Source organism: Poeciliopsis prolifica, unplaced genomic scaffold (genome assembly GCF_027474105.1).
Source record: "Poeciliopsis prolifica strain line A6 unplaced genomic scaffold, Auburn_PproV2 SCAFFOLD138, whole genome shotgun sequence".
Taxonomy (NCBI): Eukaryota; Metazoa; Chordata; class Actinopteri; order Cyprinodontiformes; family Poeciliidae; genus Poeciliopsis; species Poeciliopsis prolifica.
This window is the reverse complement of record NW_026562513.1, coordinates 328,004-346,808: the sequence shown is the minus strand read 5'-3', so window position 1 is coordinate 346,808 and position 18,805 is coordinate 328,004. Positions and strand designations below refer to the sequence as shown.

The 18,805-nt window shown below is 40.9% G+C and overlaps 2 protein-coding genes and 1 pseudogene across 2 annotated transcripts in view; 2 read left to right on the top strand and 1 right to left on the bottom strand.

The window, feature by feature from the left end:
• LOC129355580 (SLAM family member 7-like) overlaps nucleotides 1-7,624 on the top strand; it is a 31,248-nt gene extending 23,624 nt beyond the window's left edge. The window contains 2 exon segments of the mRNA XM_055025176.1: nucleotides 3,279-3,346; nucleotides 5,347-7,624. Coding sequence (XP_054881151.1) covers nucleotides 3,279-3,346; nucleotides 5,347-5,457 — 179 coding nt within the window. The 3' untranslated portion in view covers nucleotides 5,458-7,624.
• Nucleotides 941-3,295, top strand: LOC129355579 (uncharacterized). Its single transcript, XM_055025175.1, has 2 exons — nucleotides 941-2,150; nucleotides 3,282-3,295. The coding sequence occupies exon 1, from the start codon at nucleotides 946-948 to the stop codon at nucleotides 1,954-1,956; it is 1,011 nt and encodes a 336-aa protein (XP_054881150.1). The 5' UTR covers nucleotides 941-945; the 3' UTR covers nucleotides 1,957-2,150; nucleotides 3,282-3,295.
• A 3,126-nt stretch (nucleotides 7,625-10,750) lies between the features above and the next one.
• Nucleotides 10,751-18,228, bottom strand: LOC129355575 (uncharacterized; annotated as a pseudogene).
• Nucleotides 18,229-18,805: the final 577 nt, after the last annotated feature.

The window sequence follows — 18,805 nt, the reverse complement described above, 5'->3', positions numbered from 1 at the left end:
TGATGGTTATTAATGTAGTCATCTGCCTGCTGGTTATTAATGTAGTCATTTCCCTGCTGGTTATTAATGCAGTCATCTGGCTGATGGTTATTAATGTAGTCATCTGGCTGCTGGTTATTAATGTAGTCATTTCCCTGCTGATATTAATGTAGTCATCTGGCTGATGGTTATTAATGTAGTCATCTGGCTGATGGTTATTAATGTAGTCATCTGGCTGCTAGTTATTAATGTAGTCATCTGGCTGCTGGTTATTAATGTAGTCATCTGGCTGATGGTTATTAATGTAGTCATCTGGCAGATGGTTATTAATGTAGTCATTTCCCTGATGGTTATTAATGTAGTCATCTGGCTGATGGTTATTAATGTAGTCATCTGGCTGATGGTTATTAATGTAGTCATCTGGTTGATGGTTATTAATGTAGTCATCTGTCTGCTGGTTATTAATGTAGTCATCTGGCAGATGGTTATTAATGTAGTCATTTCCCTGATGGTTATTAATGTAGTCATCTGTCTGCTGGTTATTAATGTAGTCATCTGGCTGATGGTTATTAATGTAGTCATCTGGCAGATGGTTATTAATGTAGTCATTTCCCTGATGGTTATTAATGTAGTCATCTGGCTGATGGTTATTAATGTAGTCATCTGGCTGATGGTTATTAATGTAGTCATCTGGTTGATGGTTATTAATGTAGTCATCTGTCTGCTGGTTATTAATGTAGTCATCTGGCAGATGGTTATTAATGTAGTCATTTCCCTGATGGTTATTAATGTAGTCATCTGGCTGATGGTTATTAATGTAGTCATCTGGCTGATGGTTATTAATGTAGTCATCTGGCAGATGGTTATTAATGTAGTCATTTCCCTGATGGTATTAATGTAGTCATCTGGCTGATGGTTATTAATGTAGTCATCTGGCTGATGGTTATTAATGTAGTCATCTGGCTGATGGTTATTAATGTAGTCATCTGGCTGATGGTTATTAATGTAGTCATCTGGTTGATGGTTATTAATGTAGTCATCTGGCTGATGGTTATTAATGTAGTCATCTGCCTGCTAGTTATTAATGTAGTCATCTGGCTGATGGTTATTAATGTAGTCATCTGGCTGATGGTTATTAATGTAGTCATCTGCCTGATGGTTATTAATGTAGTCATCTGGTTGATGGTTATTAATGTAGTCATCTGCCTGATGGTTATTAATGTAGTCATTTCCCTGCTGGTTATTAATGTAGTCATTTCCCTGCTGGTTATTAATGTAGTCATCTGGCTGATGGTTATTAATGTAGTCATCTGCCTGATGGTTATTAATGTAGTCATTTCCCTGCTGGTTATTAATGTAGTCATCTGGCTGATGGTTATTAATGTAGTCATCTGGCTGCTGGTTATTAATGTAGTCATTTCCCTGATGGTTATTAATGTAGTCATTTCCCTGATGGTTATTAATGTAGTCATCTGGCTGATGGTTATTAATGTAGTCATTTCCCTGATGGTTATTAATGTAGTCATCTGCCTGATGGTTATTAATGTAGTCATCTGTCTGCTGGTTATTAATGTAGTCATCTGCCTGCTGGTTATTAATGTAGTCATCTGCCTGCTGGTTATTAATGTAGTCATTTCCCTGCTGGTTATTAATGTAGTCATCTGGCTGATGATTATTAATGTAGTCATCTGGCTGCTGGTTATTAATGTAGTCATCTGCCTGCTGGTTATTAATGTAGTCATCTGGCTGCTGGTTATTAATGTAGTCATCTGCCTGCTGGTTATTAATGTAGTCATCTGGCTGCTGGTTATTAATGTAGTCATCTGCCTGATGGTTATTAATGTAGTCATCTGGCAGATGGTTATTAATGTAGTCATCTGGCTGCTGGTTATTAATGTAGTCATCTGGCTGATGGTTATTAATGTAGTCATCTGGCTGATGGTTATTAATGTAGTCATCTGCCGTGTTGAAGCTTGAAACCAAAACACAAATTGAGCCCAAAGAACCAGGAATCCATGTTTTAATCTCAAAGTCTCTAATTGTAACTAAAATCATGTTTCATTTTTTCTTGTTTGAAATCAAATCAGAAGAAGAAAAACCCGGAGCTGCTGCTGCCCAGGAAAAAGAACAAAACCTTTAAAACTCAGGATTATCATTTGATTTGTTTGTTGGTAAAGTAAAACCGTTTATCTTTAATTTAGCCTGAAGACTAACATGGCAGGTGTTATTTTTCATCCTCTGGAGTTTAAACTGTTTTCTTTGGTTTTTCTGGGAGGTCAAAGATTTTCTCCTTTTTAACATCTTCAGTTTTTAACTAACAAAGTTACTTTATTTGCTCTTTTAACAAGATATTTTCTGAACCTGATTTTTTTTTCTGATTTAAACTGAAAATAAACAAAACATTGAACTTTACAAATATGGTTAATATTATAAATGTTTATTTCTGGCTTTTTGCTCAGTTTCAGAAAAAGATTTAAAGTTTGATTCATTTTCATCTCAGGGTAAAAAGAGCAGACGGTTTTTTAAACTATTTAAAATCCAGTCATATTAATAAAGAGCAGTTTAACGTTTCTTGGTGTTTATTTAACTCAGAATCATCATTAAAGTTCGTTTCAGTAAAACCAGTCCTCCAGTGACTAACAAACTGGTGGTAATGGGAGCGGATGAGCAGGAAATGGTTTTCCTGACTGGAAACAGGAAGGAACTGACCAATCAGCTGCCTCAGATTGTCTGTTTCCTGTTTGTAATCTGGCAGGAAATGACATCACAGACAACATGGTGGTTCTCTGTGATGTTTAAACTGGGTAAACTGGGTAAACTGGACACCAGTCTGCAACATAACGAACCGTCTGGGTGAATCAATTAGATAAAAAAACCTGAATTAAATATTAAAACTTTCATGTTTCAGTGATGAATAGATCATCTGTTCAGAGACAGAAGTTACTTTCTGAATCTCTCTTCTCAGATTTGAATCTTTTCATGAATGGAAATCCACCAGGCTGACAGCCGAGCCTGGATTAGATTAGATTAGATCAGATGAGATTAGATTAGATTAGATTAGATGAGATTAGATGAGATGAGATGAAATGAGATGAGATGAGATGAGATGAGATGAGATCAGATCAGATTAGATTAGAGTCGGTCAGTTTGTCTGTTTTACCTGTTTTTGTTTTTCTAAACTGTTTCTGGGCGTTACATCTCTGCTGCTTCCTTCACTGGGACAATAATCTCATTTTAGTATTTCAGAGAACAGAAGCTTCATTTGTTTGGTGGTTTTAACAACATTCATTTTATTTCAGCAGGTTCTGTAAGAGAAGAGGAAGTCCAGTATACGCCAATTCATTTTAAGGACAAAAGACAAAACCAGGTAGGTCCTCAGAAACAGGCAGAGAAATGTCTGGAGGAGATCTAGAGCTATAGATCTAGAATCTAGATGTAGAGATCTAGAATCTAGATCTATAGAGCTAGTTATAGAACCAGAGTTATAGATCTAGATCTACAGATCTAGTCAACACACAGCTTCAGTTGTTACAGCTGGAAGCCAGAGATCAGGCTGACCTTTGACCTGAGCCTTCAGAGCCACATAAAGAAGGTTCCAAAGTCGGCCTTCTACCAGCTGCAGAACATTTCAGGATCAGAAAAACTGACCTTCCAGACCTCTCAGGTCATCTGGTTCTGGTTCTGGTTCTGGTTCTGCTATGCATCCAGAACCAGAACCACACATGGAGAAACAGCATTCAGCTTCTATGTGACACAAATCTGGAACAACCTTAAAAAACTGTAGAAACACTGAGTTCCTATAAACCAGAGTAGAAGCCCTCAGCCTGGCTGCTGATTCATATCAACTGTTGATGAATTAATTATTATTTATTCTGCTGCTGTGACGTTTCTTCCTGTTAGTTTTATTGAATCATGTAAAGTCCAGATCAACCTGCTGGGAATCCCCTCGGCTGTTTCTCATGGCTCATAAACTGAGCTTCTCTTCGACATGTTTACCGACGGCGTCAGATATCACTGAGCAATCATCCAGTTCCTGTTCTGCTAACAGGATGTTTGCTTTGCTGGACGCCTCCAGAGAGATAGAGTATAAAATGTAAAGGTCAAAACAAGTCAAGTAGTCAGACTGTGCTTATTTAAAATATCCTATAATTATCGTTCTTCTAAATTAGAGACTCAAAGCTGGATTAGAGAGGAGAAGATTAGAGATTTCTAAATGAAAAGGCAGCACTGAGTTCAGAGGAAATCAGCCAAACGTGAACAAAGAAGCTGAAAACAGAAACCAGGGAAACGTTTGATAAGGAGCCGATAAACTGGAACTGGTTCAACACAAAGGCAGAAACAAAACGACTTCAGAGGCTGCAGCGCATGTTGCTGCAGCTCATTGCTGCAGCGCATGTTGCTGCAGCTCATGTTGCTGCAGCTCATGTTGCTGCAGCTCATGTTTCTAATGGACTCAGGTGGTGAGACCTGGAGCCAAACAGAGCAATAAAACCCATCAGCTGGAGCTGTAATATTCAAACACTTCAGTAATAAACCAGTAACTCAGGAGACGCTGCGTTTGCATTAAATATGACCAGGAAACATCCAGAACCTGCAGATTCTGGGGATGAAACAGCAGAACCTGCTGATGATCGGGTCGGTTCTGTCAGGAAAACTGACAGACTGGAGATGACCGAGTCCAGAACAGCAGAGGAATCGCTGATTTATTTATCTTCTTCTCCTAACAGAGAAGAAGCAGGTTTTAACCTGGTTCTGACCCAAACAGCCTGGTTCTGACCCAAACAGCCTGGTTCTGACCCAAACTGCCTGGTTCTGTGGTTCTGACCCAAACTGCGTGGTTCTGTGGTTCTGACCCAAACTGCCTGGTTCTGTGGTTCTGACCCAAACTGCCTGGTTCTGTGGTTCTGACCCAAACTGCCTGGTTCTGTGGTTCTGACCCAAACTGCCTGGTTCTGACCCAAACAGCCTGGTTCTGTGGTTCTGACCCAAACTGCCTGGTTCTGTGGTTCTGACCCAAACTGCCTGGTTCTGACCCAAACTGCCTGGTTCTGTGGTTCTGACCCAAACTGCCTGGTTCTGTGGTTCTGACCCAAACTGCCTGGTTCTGACCCAAACAGCCTGGTTCTGTGGTTCTGACCCAAACTGCCTGGTTCTGTGGTTCTGACCTAAACTGCCAGGTTCTGACCCAAACTGCGTGGTTCTGTGGTTCTGACCCAAACTGCCTGATTCTGTGGTTCTGACCCAAACTGCCTGGTTCTGACCCAAACTGCCTGATTCTGTGGTTCTGACCCAAACTGCCTGGTTCTGACCCAGCAGAACCAGCTTCCTGCTGTCTCTCTGACCCGTTTCCTGTTTTTCTTTCCTCAGGAGGAAAATATTCCAGAACCATCAGGAAGCAGCGACAACAATCTGACAACCGTTTATGCTAAACTGGAACATCCAACAACAGACCAGAACCTGCTAACAGCTAGCGGCTAACAGCTAGCAGCTATTGGCTAACAGCTAGCGGCTAACAGCTAACAGCTAGCAGCTAGTGGCTAACATTTCATCTGTTCCCTTCAGGAACTCCAGGCTGTAAAACTGGACATTCATCAATATATTCAATATATTAAGCAGCTTATTGTTGACTGCATACATTTCCCATTTCTGGTGTTAAATTTTATATTTGTGCCTTGAATTTTTTGTGAATATTTTCTGTTCATGCACTGTTTGGGAAAAGGAGTTTAGAATGTGGTAAAAAAAATAAATAAAAATTGAACCATGAATAAAAGCAGCAGATGTTTCTTCCTGGACGGAGGCAGCAGGAGTGGCCTTTAACTAGACCACAGGAAACAGGACAATGACTCAATGACTCCGCCTCCATAAACCTTTGACTCACAAAACGCAGAAACTTGAGACTCAAAGGATTCGGGGATCAGGGGAAACGTCTTCTGTAATTCAATCAACTTTATTTTTATCAGTTTAAAACTTTTCAGGTAATGTCTGTTAGGAAGCGTCTTCTTTCTTCTTCTGCTGTTCCTCTTGTTACAGTCATATGACAGTGACCCTACTGTTTGGGAGGAGAACTGCAGATGAAGCAGAATAAACAGTAGATTAATCTTCATGACAATAAATGAATATTCCTAAAGAATATTCATGGTTACTGTCAGGGTTGATGGTTCACTGACTGGTGTGTGATTTTATGACCAAATTAGATTATTTCACACTGTATTTTGAAGTAAGTTGCCTTATTGCTATAAATGAACCAATCATCATTTCAAGCTTAAACTCATAAACTCCTCTGGATTTTCATTCTTCATAACCTGATGAAACTGAAAGTTTGATCAGAATTATTATCCGTTATTTGCCTCTGAAGCTTTTTGTTTCTTTACAGAATTAATGATTCAACACTTTCTTGTGAAATGTGTTTTTGTTTGGTTGGTAAGAAAAATTTGATCTGATTATGTTTTTCTTCATCTTAATATTAATAACATTAAATTTCACTGGTTCTGGTTCTGGTTCTGGTTTGGTTCTGAATTTGATTTGTGTTTTTGTTTCACCAAATTTCTTTTCATTCTGAAAACACTTTTGATGATTTCCTTGAAGTTTGAAATCTCGTCTTCTGTGTGATAAAAACTCTATAAATATGGAGTCAGTGAGAATCTGTTGAAATATAGATATAGAATAAAAGAGTTTTAGTTTGAGGTCTCAGAGTTAATCAGTGGATTAGGTCCAACGGGACAAAGGCAGAAAATCAAACAGAATATTCCTTTACTTTAAGCTCTTATAATGTGTGAATATTTATTTTAGTTGTTATTGATTTTAATCACATAGATTTCCAGTTTTGTCTTCTGGTCAAATCCTGATATATTTTTCTAGATCCTGTTATTTTTCTTCTACTTCCCTGTTGATTTTTTCCACCTATAATTTTATCGTTTCTCCACCCGTTGTGTTTCCCATTATTGTTCGCCTCTGTTCTTGTTCTTTGTCTGATCATATCAGTAGTTCATGTTTTCTCTGCTGACGCCTCTATTTATGTTTCTGGCTGAGTCGACGCAGCACCCTGCAGCATCGCCGGGAGTTATGCAGCACCTGCTGCAGGAAAACATTTGATTCAAAATGTTAGCTTCATTTTGTTAGCTTCATGATGTTAGCTTCATAACAATAGCTTCAAAATGTTGAAGCTATTGTTCAACATTTTGAACAATAGCTGTTCAAAATGTTGAACAGCTATTGTTCATTTTAGTTAGCTAACACTAACTAAAATGAAGTTAGTTGTTAGCTAACTTCATTTTGTTAGCTAACAAAATGAAGCTAACATTATTTTGTTAGCTTCATGATGTTAGCTTCATAACAATAGCTTCAAAATGTTAGCTTTATAACATTAGCTTCATTTCAACATAAGAAATGTTAGCTTCATGATGTTAGCTTAACATTAGCTTCATAACGTTAGCTTCATAACGTTAGCTTTATAATGTTAGCTTCATAATGTTAGCTTCATAACAGTATTACTGTACTGAAACCTGAAACCAACAGAAATCCCTCTGACTGCTCTTCATGAAGCTTCAGCAGCTCTGAGCGAACTGTGCTGATCCTCCAATTTTGTTTCTATGGATACAAAAATTAAATTTAATAAACTTTGCAGATTGCTAAATCTTTGCTCACAGGAAGTTCATATTCATTTGTGTTTATTAATCTTAAAAAGTTCTCAGATGTTCACCAAACAGACTTACTGACAGAAGAATTTAGGTTTATTTATATTCTAACACTTTATATTATTTATATTTTAACACTTTATATTTTTACATTTTAACTTAATATTATTTATATTCTAAAATCTTCATAGTGATGAATAAATAACACTCATTTAGTGCCGACTCTTCAGTCTATATTCTGAAACTAAACTTTTACATTCTCTCGTTTTCTCGTCCAACATGAACAAAAAATGCAGATTTCTGATTATATTTTAGTTTTTAAAATATAAAGAAAAATCTTAAAAGTGTGGAGTGCATTTGGATTCAGCCTCCGAGTTTGTGAAGCTCCTTTCGCTCCGGGTCCATTTCTCCTGTTCTGTGATCGGTTACAAACCTTTCCACAGATTTTGATTAAGGTCTGGACTTTGACTAGGCCGTTCTAACCTGATCTAATCCATGATATCTCTGGCTGTATGTGAACTCCAGATTTCCTCTCATGTTGGTTTTTGGGTGATTTATTTTGGTCTCAGAGTGTTTGAGTTTGGAAGGTCTCTTTACCATCACCCTAATCTTTAGTTCTCTCACTGAGTCGCTCTTGACTCATTAAAGACGGCAGGAAATCAGCAGCAGATGAAAAAATCCCCTCAGGAAATTCCACATTCCAGAGAAATAGTTTCTGGGAAAGCGCTTCATGTTCCAGCTCATCCTGCTGATGGATGTTTAGATCAGATCAACATCTGAACTTCTGACAACAGAACCAATAAGTATTATCAATGTCAGTTTCATGCAGTAATGTGTCTCTACATGTAATCTGAGTTATTTCTGCATCATTTCCACAATAACTGATCGTTTCTCCTCTGAAGCTGATGATGATGTCACAGCCATGTTGAAAGGACATTATAATTAGCATGAATCGTTTCATATAAGACTCTTCCAAAACTGAAACAGAAAGAAAACAGCAGGACAAACCAACAGATCCGACTGAATGTTTGTGTTTGACTCCAGAATCCTTCATGCTGACACATGAAGGATTGTATCGGCTCCGTTCTTCTCCGTTTTGACAGCTGCTGATCTCTGGAATCTGGGAATCTGGGAAAGAAGGAGAAAGTTTCATCTGAGCTCAGTGAGTCCAGCTCAGTCCTCATCTCCACCAGCATCACTGTATTTACAGAACAAACCAACCAGGCACAAGTTTCCACAACAAACAGATCAGAGGAACATCAGCAGGGCTCCGTGAAGGTCAGAGCCGCCGACCTCTGTGACCCCTGCGACCTCTCTGCCCCAAAGCTGCAGGTCGTCAGCCTGACTACAGACAAACTGAAGAAACTTTTGCTTATAATGAGAATCAAACTAAAAGTGAAACATTAAATCAGTTTGGATCCTAATCTGATGGTTTCTGTCTGCAGCTGCTTTTAGTTTCACATCCATCAGTTTTAATTAGCTGAGAGGGAAAAGTTTGGTTTGATAGAAACAAATGGAGTCGCTGACATCACTGATGAGAAATGGAAGAATCCCATAAAAGAATCAACAACAGAACCAGAGAAATAAAACAGAACCAGAGAAATAAAACATATTAACAGTGAATGTTGCTGGTTGGTTCTTAGAAATGATGAGGCATCACCACCAGGGGGCGCCTTTTCCCTTCACAGAGCATGAACTGACGCCATGTCAGGAGTTTCTTCATGTTGTAATTATTTGTGTTGGAGTTTTTCTCCGTCTGCAGGATCAGATTCAGCTGTTTGTGGCTCCAGGTTTCATTAGCGGCTCTGCAGCTTCAGCAGGGATGAAAAGCTTTAACTGCTGAATGATGTGGAAATCCAGCTGCAGTTCCCACATCTCATCAACAACAAACTGAGTCTGAGTTCTGACCCAGATACTCCAGAATTTACTGAACCGGTTCCATGAAGAGGCAAAAACAGCAGGAGGATCCGTTCTTTTAAAGGGCCAGTATCATTTTAAACCAACCGGTTTCAGCTTTACTTCATGTTATATTCATATTTGCCTTCATTCCCTCATATATGTTTGACAAATAGTTTAATCACAACTGACTGCTGAACAGGGAGAGGAGCTTCAGAGGAGAGCCCTCCCTCCCCCAGCTCCTTCAGACTAGCCAGCAGAATTAGCAAACACCTGGTGGAACTGCTGAGCTCACATTAAAACATTCTGAGTTTCACAATGTGAAGAGGCGTCACAAAGTACAAAAACAGTAAAAAACAAACAATTCTTATCTTATTATGTCATTTTCCTTCCATAGAAAACAAAATATAGAAACATTGAATTATTAATTTTCCAAAATATAAAAGTCTGATTACATTATATTATATAAATCATGAAACTCTTCATCCAGTCAGGATTTTTAACAGAGATTATTTAATCTGATAAATTAATATTAACTCCATTTCCTCTAAACCTAAATAATCGTAGCTTCTTACAGCCGATACATTTTCTGATCATTTGGTAGAATTTAATATTTGTTCATAATTTTCTCAAAATCAGAGAAAAATAGAACTTTTTTCTTAAAGTCTGTTTAAGGACAAACTTTCCTTGAAAAGTAGAGACTAATCATGTTTTTACTTTATTTATTCCTCATGTTGTTTTTGATGTTTGAATTGTTTTAAAATGCTGTTTGTGCATCATAATGTTTCTCCTCCTGTCCACTAGGAGTCACTGCAGGTCTACATTAGGGTCAAATCCAGTCTGTTATTAGTCTCGAATAAACTCTTCCACCTAAATATAACAATATAAAAGTTCAAATACAAGAAAAATGTAGTTATTTTTTTCTTTTTTTCTACAGATATAAATTAACGCATTGTCTCATTTTAAAAATAGAAATAAATCGACAGAAACCAAATGAGTAACCCAGAATTATCTGCACATCTGTTTGATGTGATTCTATTTTTTCTGAATGTTTAAGCTTTAAATCCTTTGCTTTGGAAAACAGCAGATAAACTTAAATGCTCTGAAATATTCTATGGAAATAAATGTGATTTTATTGCTTCTGTTTTCTCTACAGTTCAGCTCAAAGTTTGTTTGCATAAACTTCAATTTGTCCAAAACTTCTGCACCAAAGTATAAACTGGAGAAAATAAAATATCTCAAACATTTAAAAGCAGGAATGTTCTGAAGTTTTTCCAGTTTCAGGCTCCATAGACGACTGTCGTAAATGTTGGATCATTTTCCTGAAGAGAAACTTCTGGAGGAAACGAAAATCCTGACCTGAAAAAGTAAAAACACATAAAATGTTATAAAACATTATCATGGAGCTAAGGCGTAAATTCAAGCTGGGAGACAGAACACAGCTGATCCTCAAACACAGCTGATCCACTTCAATCACGTCACACCCCGCTGCGGCCAATCAGGATCGGCGCTCCTGCGCGTTCCAGCCAATCAACGTCAGCCAGTCCATTCAAGAAGTCGAGCCTCCGGGGATCTGCCTGCTCGTCAGCTGTGCTTCGCCCACCTCCTCCCCATCTCCACCTTCAGCCCGATGACCATTCTCCAGGCGCCCTACGCGCTCCTCCATCCAAGGCTTCGCTCCATCATCAGTATTCGGACCGGGGGGTAAAACTAGTGAGCTTCGCCGGACTCAGCATCTTCCCCGATCTACGCTCACTAGTCTTCCGCCGGTTCGAGCGCCAAAGATTTGTTCATTAAAATCTCCTAACTGCTTATTTTCTCTGTGTGAGTCGATCCAGATTGAAATCAGTTTAACAATGGATCCTCAAGATTAATCTTTAAATTTGATGATGGTTGTATCATTGAATGTTTTTGATTCAAAAGAATATTTTAATCAGAGAACAATAAAAAGTTTAACTGGTTTCAGTTTGTGGCATCATTACCTTGCTAACAGAGATTGTCTATCAGTAGGGACAATATGGAGGTGTGTGCGATGCTGTGATCAGTTTTCAGTTTTCTTTCTAACGTTAGTGGGACAAACTGAACCTCTGGGTTTTAAACAGAAATAAAATGGATTTGGTTTGTGTCTTAAAGAAATACATTTCCTGGATTCAATATTTTTTATTTTATTTATAGAGCTAATCTAATATTAACTTCATGAATATCCAGATTTTATTACAGTCCATTCAATCAAATAATTTCCAATTTTATCCTAGAAATACAACAAGAAACTTTAGTTTGTTATTGAATTTAGGAAAAAGTTTTCTATCTAAAAAACCTAACAGTGTGAGTTTACAGCAGGACCTCAGAATGAGCAAGTATGTGGAGACAGTGGAGAGAAAAACTCCTGTTTAACAGGGAAAAACCTAAACAGCCAGATTCAGAACCAGAACCACTGTGGTTCTGGTTCTGGTTCTGCAGGTCTCCACTGGGGGCCAAAAGGTTTTATTAGTCTGGGATTAATTGTTCCTCCTAAATATAAAAATATTTTAAAAACCTTTGCAAGAAAAATTACATTTTTTCTAATAATTCTTTAAGTTAATATTTGAACTTTATTAACTCAGATATAAATGAAACATTGTCTGGTTTTAAAAATTGATTTAATAAACCCAGAATTATCTCCAGATCTGTTTGATGAGAGTCGAAGTTTTTCTGAAGCTTCAATGAATATTTTCTTATGGATTATTGATTATTGATCTGCTGCTGATGGTTGTTGATGATCCGATTCCCTGACTGGTTTTAAAGATGTTGAAGCCAAATAAAGAATCTGGACTGTAGAAATGCCAACATTAATTTCACTGCAGCTCAGATTGTTTGAGAGTCTCCAATATCTAAATGAATGAATGAATGATGAAAACCTGTTCTGCGTTTGTCCAGCTGCTTCCTTTCGGCCCATAAATTTCTTCCTGATCACCAAGACTCCAAAAGCCACCAATGCAACGAGAGTCACTGGGATTAGAACTAGCATCCAATCTGTCATCAGGAACAAATACAGGAACAAAACACAACAGACGGAAAATTTAACAAAAACTGCAACAAAATAAGAGAATTAAATGAATAAAAGTATGTATTACATCTTTTTCGTGTTTTGCTGTCATTCAGAGTTTTCTTCTTGGCTGAGCCAACAGGAAGTCGTCAAGTTAACATCTACAGTCTTGTTCTCTGCAGGATTGGCTGCTACACATCTATATGATGAGTTTCTATCCTCTTTATGGACAATAAAAGGTAAAGACCGAGCAGAGAGACTCTGGTTGTGTATTTCTTTGTCTCTGATCCAGTGCAGAGTCGCTGGATTGTCCACAGAGCAGGTCAACAGGCAGAGGTCAGAGGTCAGGCTAACAGCTTTCACATCAGGAGTCGGTGCTGGATCTGCAGAGAATGTATTTAATATTTAACTTCAGTAACAAAGATCTTCACAGATAATAACATTATTATCCAGATGAGAGCATTTCAGTTTATCATCTCATTCTCCTGATTTGTGATCATTCTTAGTGATCAGATATAGTTTTATCAATATCTATGAACTGAAACATGAATCTGTTGCTGGGGAAAGTTAAAACCTGTTAGCAGAAGATAAATATCTAGAACTGATTTAACCTCAGATCTGAACAATCAGAGAAAAACCTAAATAAATAAAAATAAATACTCACCATAGATTTGGAGTTTATATGAAGAAGGAATTTGTCCTTTTTGAACTGTATAGATTCCTGAGTCGTTCTTCTGCAGGTTTGTGATCGTAAAGAGTCCAGAGCTTCGGTTCCACTGAAGCTTGGTCTCATAAAAGTTCACAATAATAATAAATTTACCACCAGACACTAAAGCAATGTTTGTTCTTTCATATAAAAGAAACCATGTCTCTGTGACACCTCCAGGTAGAGCGATGCTTCCTCCAACGATTCCTGTCAGATTCTCCTTCACTTCCTGACCAGATAATCCCAGAATCACTGGAGAGACAGGAAGTCAGAGTGAAATATTGACCTGAATGTCTTTATTAAATATCATTCAATGTTTTGTCTAAAAGATCAAAGTCATGGCAGATTCAGGTTTCAACAATTCATGTTGACTGAATTTGATAATCAGATAAAATCCTGCCAACAAAAAGGAAACGTCTGATTATTGTTCATCTTTAATATTCAGGATCATTTTATTCATCATTTCCTCAGTGTTTTATAGGACTGATAATCTGTCCACTCTGCAGAATCCAGTCCGGTTCTGGACCTGCTGGTTTCATTTCTCAGGAGTCAGACGGATGGAGGGAAGATGGAGGGAGGAGACAGCTCCTCCTCCACTCCGCTCCTTCAGACTAGCCAGCAGCAATTAGCAAACAGCTGCTGCTCAGAGCAACGCTGGTGAAACCGTTAGTGTTAACAGAGGAGCCATGTTGGGAAGAGCAGGAGCTTCTTAAACTGACAAAGGACCAATTTCAAGGTCATAAACCAGGAAGTAAAATTTATTTTAAGTCTTTATGATATGTTGCATTTTATATCACCTGAAGTTACATTGATTATTGATTATCCTGTAAAATGGCTGCCATGTGTCCAGCAAACACAAATGCTGCCCCTTTAAATAATGTTGACTTTCATAAAGAACACAGGAAGAAATAATAATATTCAGTTTTTGTTTATATTTATAAAAACTTCAGATTCTACAGGAACAAATGAGACTTTTTGACTGAATTAATAGATTTAGTGAAATAGATTATATTCATATCAGTGATCAAAGTTTTCATCAAGATTTAACATTTGTACAACTTAAATCTCATTTTGTCAAACAAATGAACCAAATTTTTATTTGCAAAAATCAAATTACAGAAAATATGATAAAACTTTTTCATTTTGACTGAAAAACTGTAATGTTTCCATTTTAACCAGGAAATTGATCAAAATATTCAACTGAATACTGGCTGACCAGAACCAGAACCAGAACCAGGACCAGAACCAGAACCAGGACCAGAACCAGAACCAGGACCTGAACCAGAACCAGAACCAGAACCAGAACCAGAACCAGGACCAGAACCAGAACAGAACCAGAACCAGAACCAGAACCAGAACCAGAACCAGAACCAGAACCAGAACAGAACCAGAACCAGAACCAGAACCAGAACCAGAACCAGGACCAGAACCAGAACAGAACCAGAACCAGAACCAGAACCAGAACCAGGACAGAACCAGAACCAGGACCTGAACCAGAACCAGAACCAGGACCTGAACCTGAACCAGAACCAGGACCAGAACCAGGACCAGAACCAGAACCAGAACCAGAACCTGAACCAGAACCAGAACCAGAACCAGAACAGAACCAGAACCTGAACCTGAACCAGAACCTGAACCAGAACCAGAACCAGAACCAGGACCAGAACCTGAACCAGAACCAGGACCAGGACCAGAACCAGAACCTGAACCAGAACCAGGACCAGAACCAGAACCAGAACCAGGACCAGGACCAGAACAGAACCAGAACCAGAACCAGAACCAGGACCAGAACCAGAACCAGAACCTGAACCAGAACCAGAACCAGAACCAGGACCAGAACCAGAACCAGGACCAGGACCAGAACAGAACCAGAACCAGAACCAGAACCAGGACCAGAACCAGAACCAGAACCTGAACCAGAACCAGAACCAGAACCAGGACCAGAACCAGAACCAGAACCAGAACCTGAACCAGAACCAGAACCAGAACCAGGACCAGAACCAGAACCAGAACCAGAACCAGAACAGAACCAGGACCAGGACCAGAACCAGAACCAGAACCAGGACCAGAACAGAACCAGAACCAGAACCAGGACCAAAACCAGAACCAGGACCAGAACAGAACCAGGACCAGGACCAGAACCAGAACCAGAACCAGGACCAGAACAGAACCAGAACCAGAACCAGACCAGGACCAGAACCAGGACCAGACCAGACCAGAACCAGAACCAGACCTGAACCAGAACCAGAACCAGAACCTGAACCTGAACCAGAACCAGACCAGAACCAGACCACCAGAACCAGAACCAGAACCTGAACCAGAACCAGAACCAGAACCTGAACCAGAACCAGAACCAGAACAGAACCAGAACCTGAACCTGAACCAGAACCTGAACCAGAACCAGAACCAGAACCAGGACCAGAACCTGAACCAGAACCAGGACCAGGACCAGAACCAGTACCAGAACAGAACCAGAACCAGGACCAGAACAGAACCAGAACCTGAACCTGAACCAGAACCAGAACCAGGACCAGAACCAGAACCTGAACCAGAACCAGGACCAGAACCAGAACCAGAACCAGGACCAGGACCAGAACAGAACCAGAACCAAACCAGAACCAGGACCAGAACCAGAACCTGAACCAGACCAGAACCAGAACCAGGACCAGAACCAGAACCAGAACCAGAACCAGAACAGAACCAGGACCAGGACCAGAACCAGAACCAGAACCAGGACCAGAACAGAACCAGAACCAGAAACCAGGACCAGAACCAGAACCAGGACCAGAACAGAACCAGGACCAGGACCAGAACCAGAACCAGAACCAGGACCAGAACAGAACCAGAACCAGAACCAGGACCAGAACCAGAACCAGAACCAGGACCAGAACAGAACCAGAACCAGAACCAGAAACCAGAACCAGGACCAGAACAGAACCAGAACCAGGACCAGAACCAGAACCAGAACCAGGACCAGAACCTGAACCAGAACCAGGACCAGAACCAGGACCAGAACCAGAACCAGAACCAGAACCAGAACCAGAAGAGAACCAGGACCAGAACCAGAACCAGAACCAGAACCAGGACCAGAACCAGAACCAGAACCAGGACCAGAACAGAACCAGAACCAGAACCAGAACCAGGACCAGAACAGAACCAGAACCAGAACCAGGACCAGAACCAGAACCAGGACCAGAACAGAACCAGAACCAGAACAGAACCAGAACCAGAACCAGAACCAGGACCAGAACAGAACCAGAACCAGGACCAGAACCAGAACCAGGACCAGAACCTGAACCTGAACCAGGACCAGAACCAGGACCAGAACCAGAACCAGAACCAGAACCAGAACCAGGACCAGAACCTGAACCAGGACCAGAACCAGGACCAGAACCAGAACCAGAACCAGGACCAGAACCAGAACCAGAACCAGGACCAGAACAGAACCAGAACCAGAACCAGAACAGAACCAGAACCAGAACCAGGACCAGAACAGAACCAGAACCAGGACCAGAACCAGAACAGAACCTGAACCAGAACCAGGACCAGAACCTGAACCAGGACCAGAACCAGAACCAGAACCAGGACCAGAACAGAACCAGAACCAGAACAGAACCAGAACCAGAACCAGGACCAGAACAGAACCAGAACCAGAACAGAACCAGAACCAGAACCAGGACCAGAACCAGAACCAGAACCAGGACCAGAACAGAACCAGAACCAGAACCAGGACCAGAACCTGAACCAGGACCAGAACCAGAACCAGGACCAGAACAGAACCAGAACCAGAACCTGAACCAGGACCAGAACCTGAACCAGGACCAGAACAGAACCAGAACCAGAACAGAACCAGAACCAGAACCAGGACCAGAACCTGAACCAGGACCAGAACAGAACCAGAACCAGAACCTGAACCAGGACCAGAACCAGAACCAGGACCAGAACAGAACCAGAACCAGAACAGAACCAGAACCAGAACCAGAACCAGGACCAGAACCAGAAACAGAACCAGGACCAGAACCAGAATCTGAACCTGAACCAGAACAGAACCAGAACCTGAACCAGAACCAGAACCAGGACCAGAACCAGAACCAGAACCAGGACCAGAACAGAACCAGAACCAGGACCAGAACCAGGACCAGGACCAGAACCACAACCAGGACCAGAACCAGAACCAGAACCAGAACCAGGACCAGGACCAGAACCAGGACCAGAACCAGGACCAGGACCAGAACCACAACCAGGACCAGAACCAGGACCAGAACCAGGACCAGAACAGAACCAGAACCAGAACCAGAATCTGAACCAGAACCTGAACCAGAACCAGAACCAGGACCAGAACCAGAACCAGAACCAGAACCAGAACCAGGACCAGGACCAGAACCAGAACCAGAACCAGGACCAGAACCAGGACCAGAACAGAATCAGAACCAGAACCAGAACCAGAACCAGGACCAGAACCAGAACCAGAACCAGAACCTGAACCAGGACCAGAACCTGAACCAGAACCAGAACCAGGACCAGAACCAGGACCAGAACAGAACCAGAACCAGAACCAGAACCAGGACCAGAACCAGAACCAGGACCAGAACAGAACCAGAACCAGAACCAGAACCAGAACCAGGACCAGAACAGAACCAGAACCAGAATCTGAACCGGAACCTGAACTAGAACCAGAACCAGAACCAGAACCAGAATCTGAACCAGGACCAGAACCTGAAACAGAACCAGAACCAGAACCAGAACCTGAACCAGGACCGGAACCAGAACCTGAACCAGGATCAGAACCAGAACCAGGACGAGGACCAGAACCAGAACCTGAACCAGAACCTGAACTAGAACAGAACCAGAACATGAACCAGAACAGAACCAGAACCAGAACAGAACCTGAACTAGAACCAGAACCTGAACCAGAACAGAACCAGGACCAGAACAGAACCAGAACCGGACCGTAACTCACGGAGCAGAGCTGTGAGCAGCGCCTCCATCCCGTCTCGTCTTCAGCAGCAGAGACTCAGACTGAGATCAGCTCTGATCTGGACGTCAGGAAGTCACATGACCCACAGACTAACCACCATGATGACATCACTTCCTCCTCTGCAGTCCGTCTCTCTGATGGACTCGGCTCCAGGACACCGGCTGCGTCCTCCGGTCCGATTGGTTCTGATGGAGTTTGGTTCTGGTGGAAGCTGAAGCTTTTCCAGCAGACAGAGAATCAGCAGCTAAAGTCGGATGCAGCAGTTTATGCTGCAGCTCCTGCAGCATAAACTGCTGCAGGTTCCTCTGATGGAGGAAACCACCGAGCTCTTCCTGTTGCTCAACATTCAGCCACACTGTGACCCAAATGCAACAGAAACAGAACCAGAACCAGCAGAACCACAGCATCAGACCTCAGTCACATCATGATTCTGCTGATCAGACACTTCAACTTCAGCAGCTGCAGCAAAAACATCATCATCATTATCACTATAATCATTATCATCATCACTATCATCACCATCATCATCATCACCACCATCATCATCATCACCATTATCATCACCACCATCATTACCAACATCATCA

Excerpts from the sequence above, each read along its gene's own strand:
- LOC129355579 (XM_055025175.1), top strand. The coding sequence starts at position 946 with ATGGTTATTAATGTAGTCATCTGGCTGATGGTTATTAATGTAGTCATC.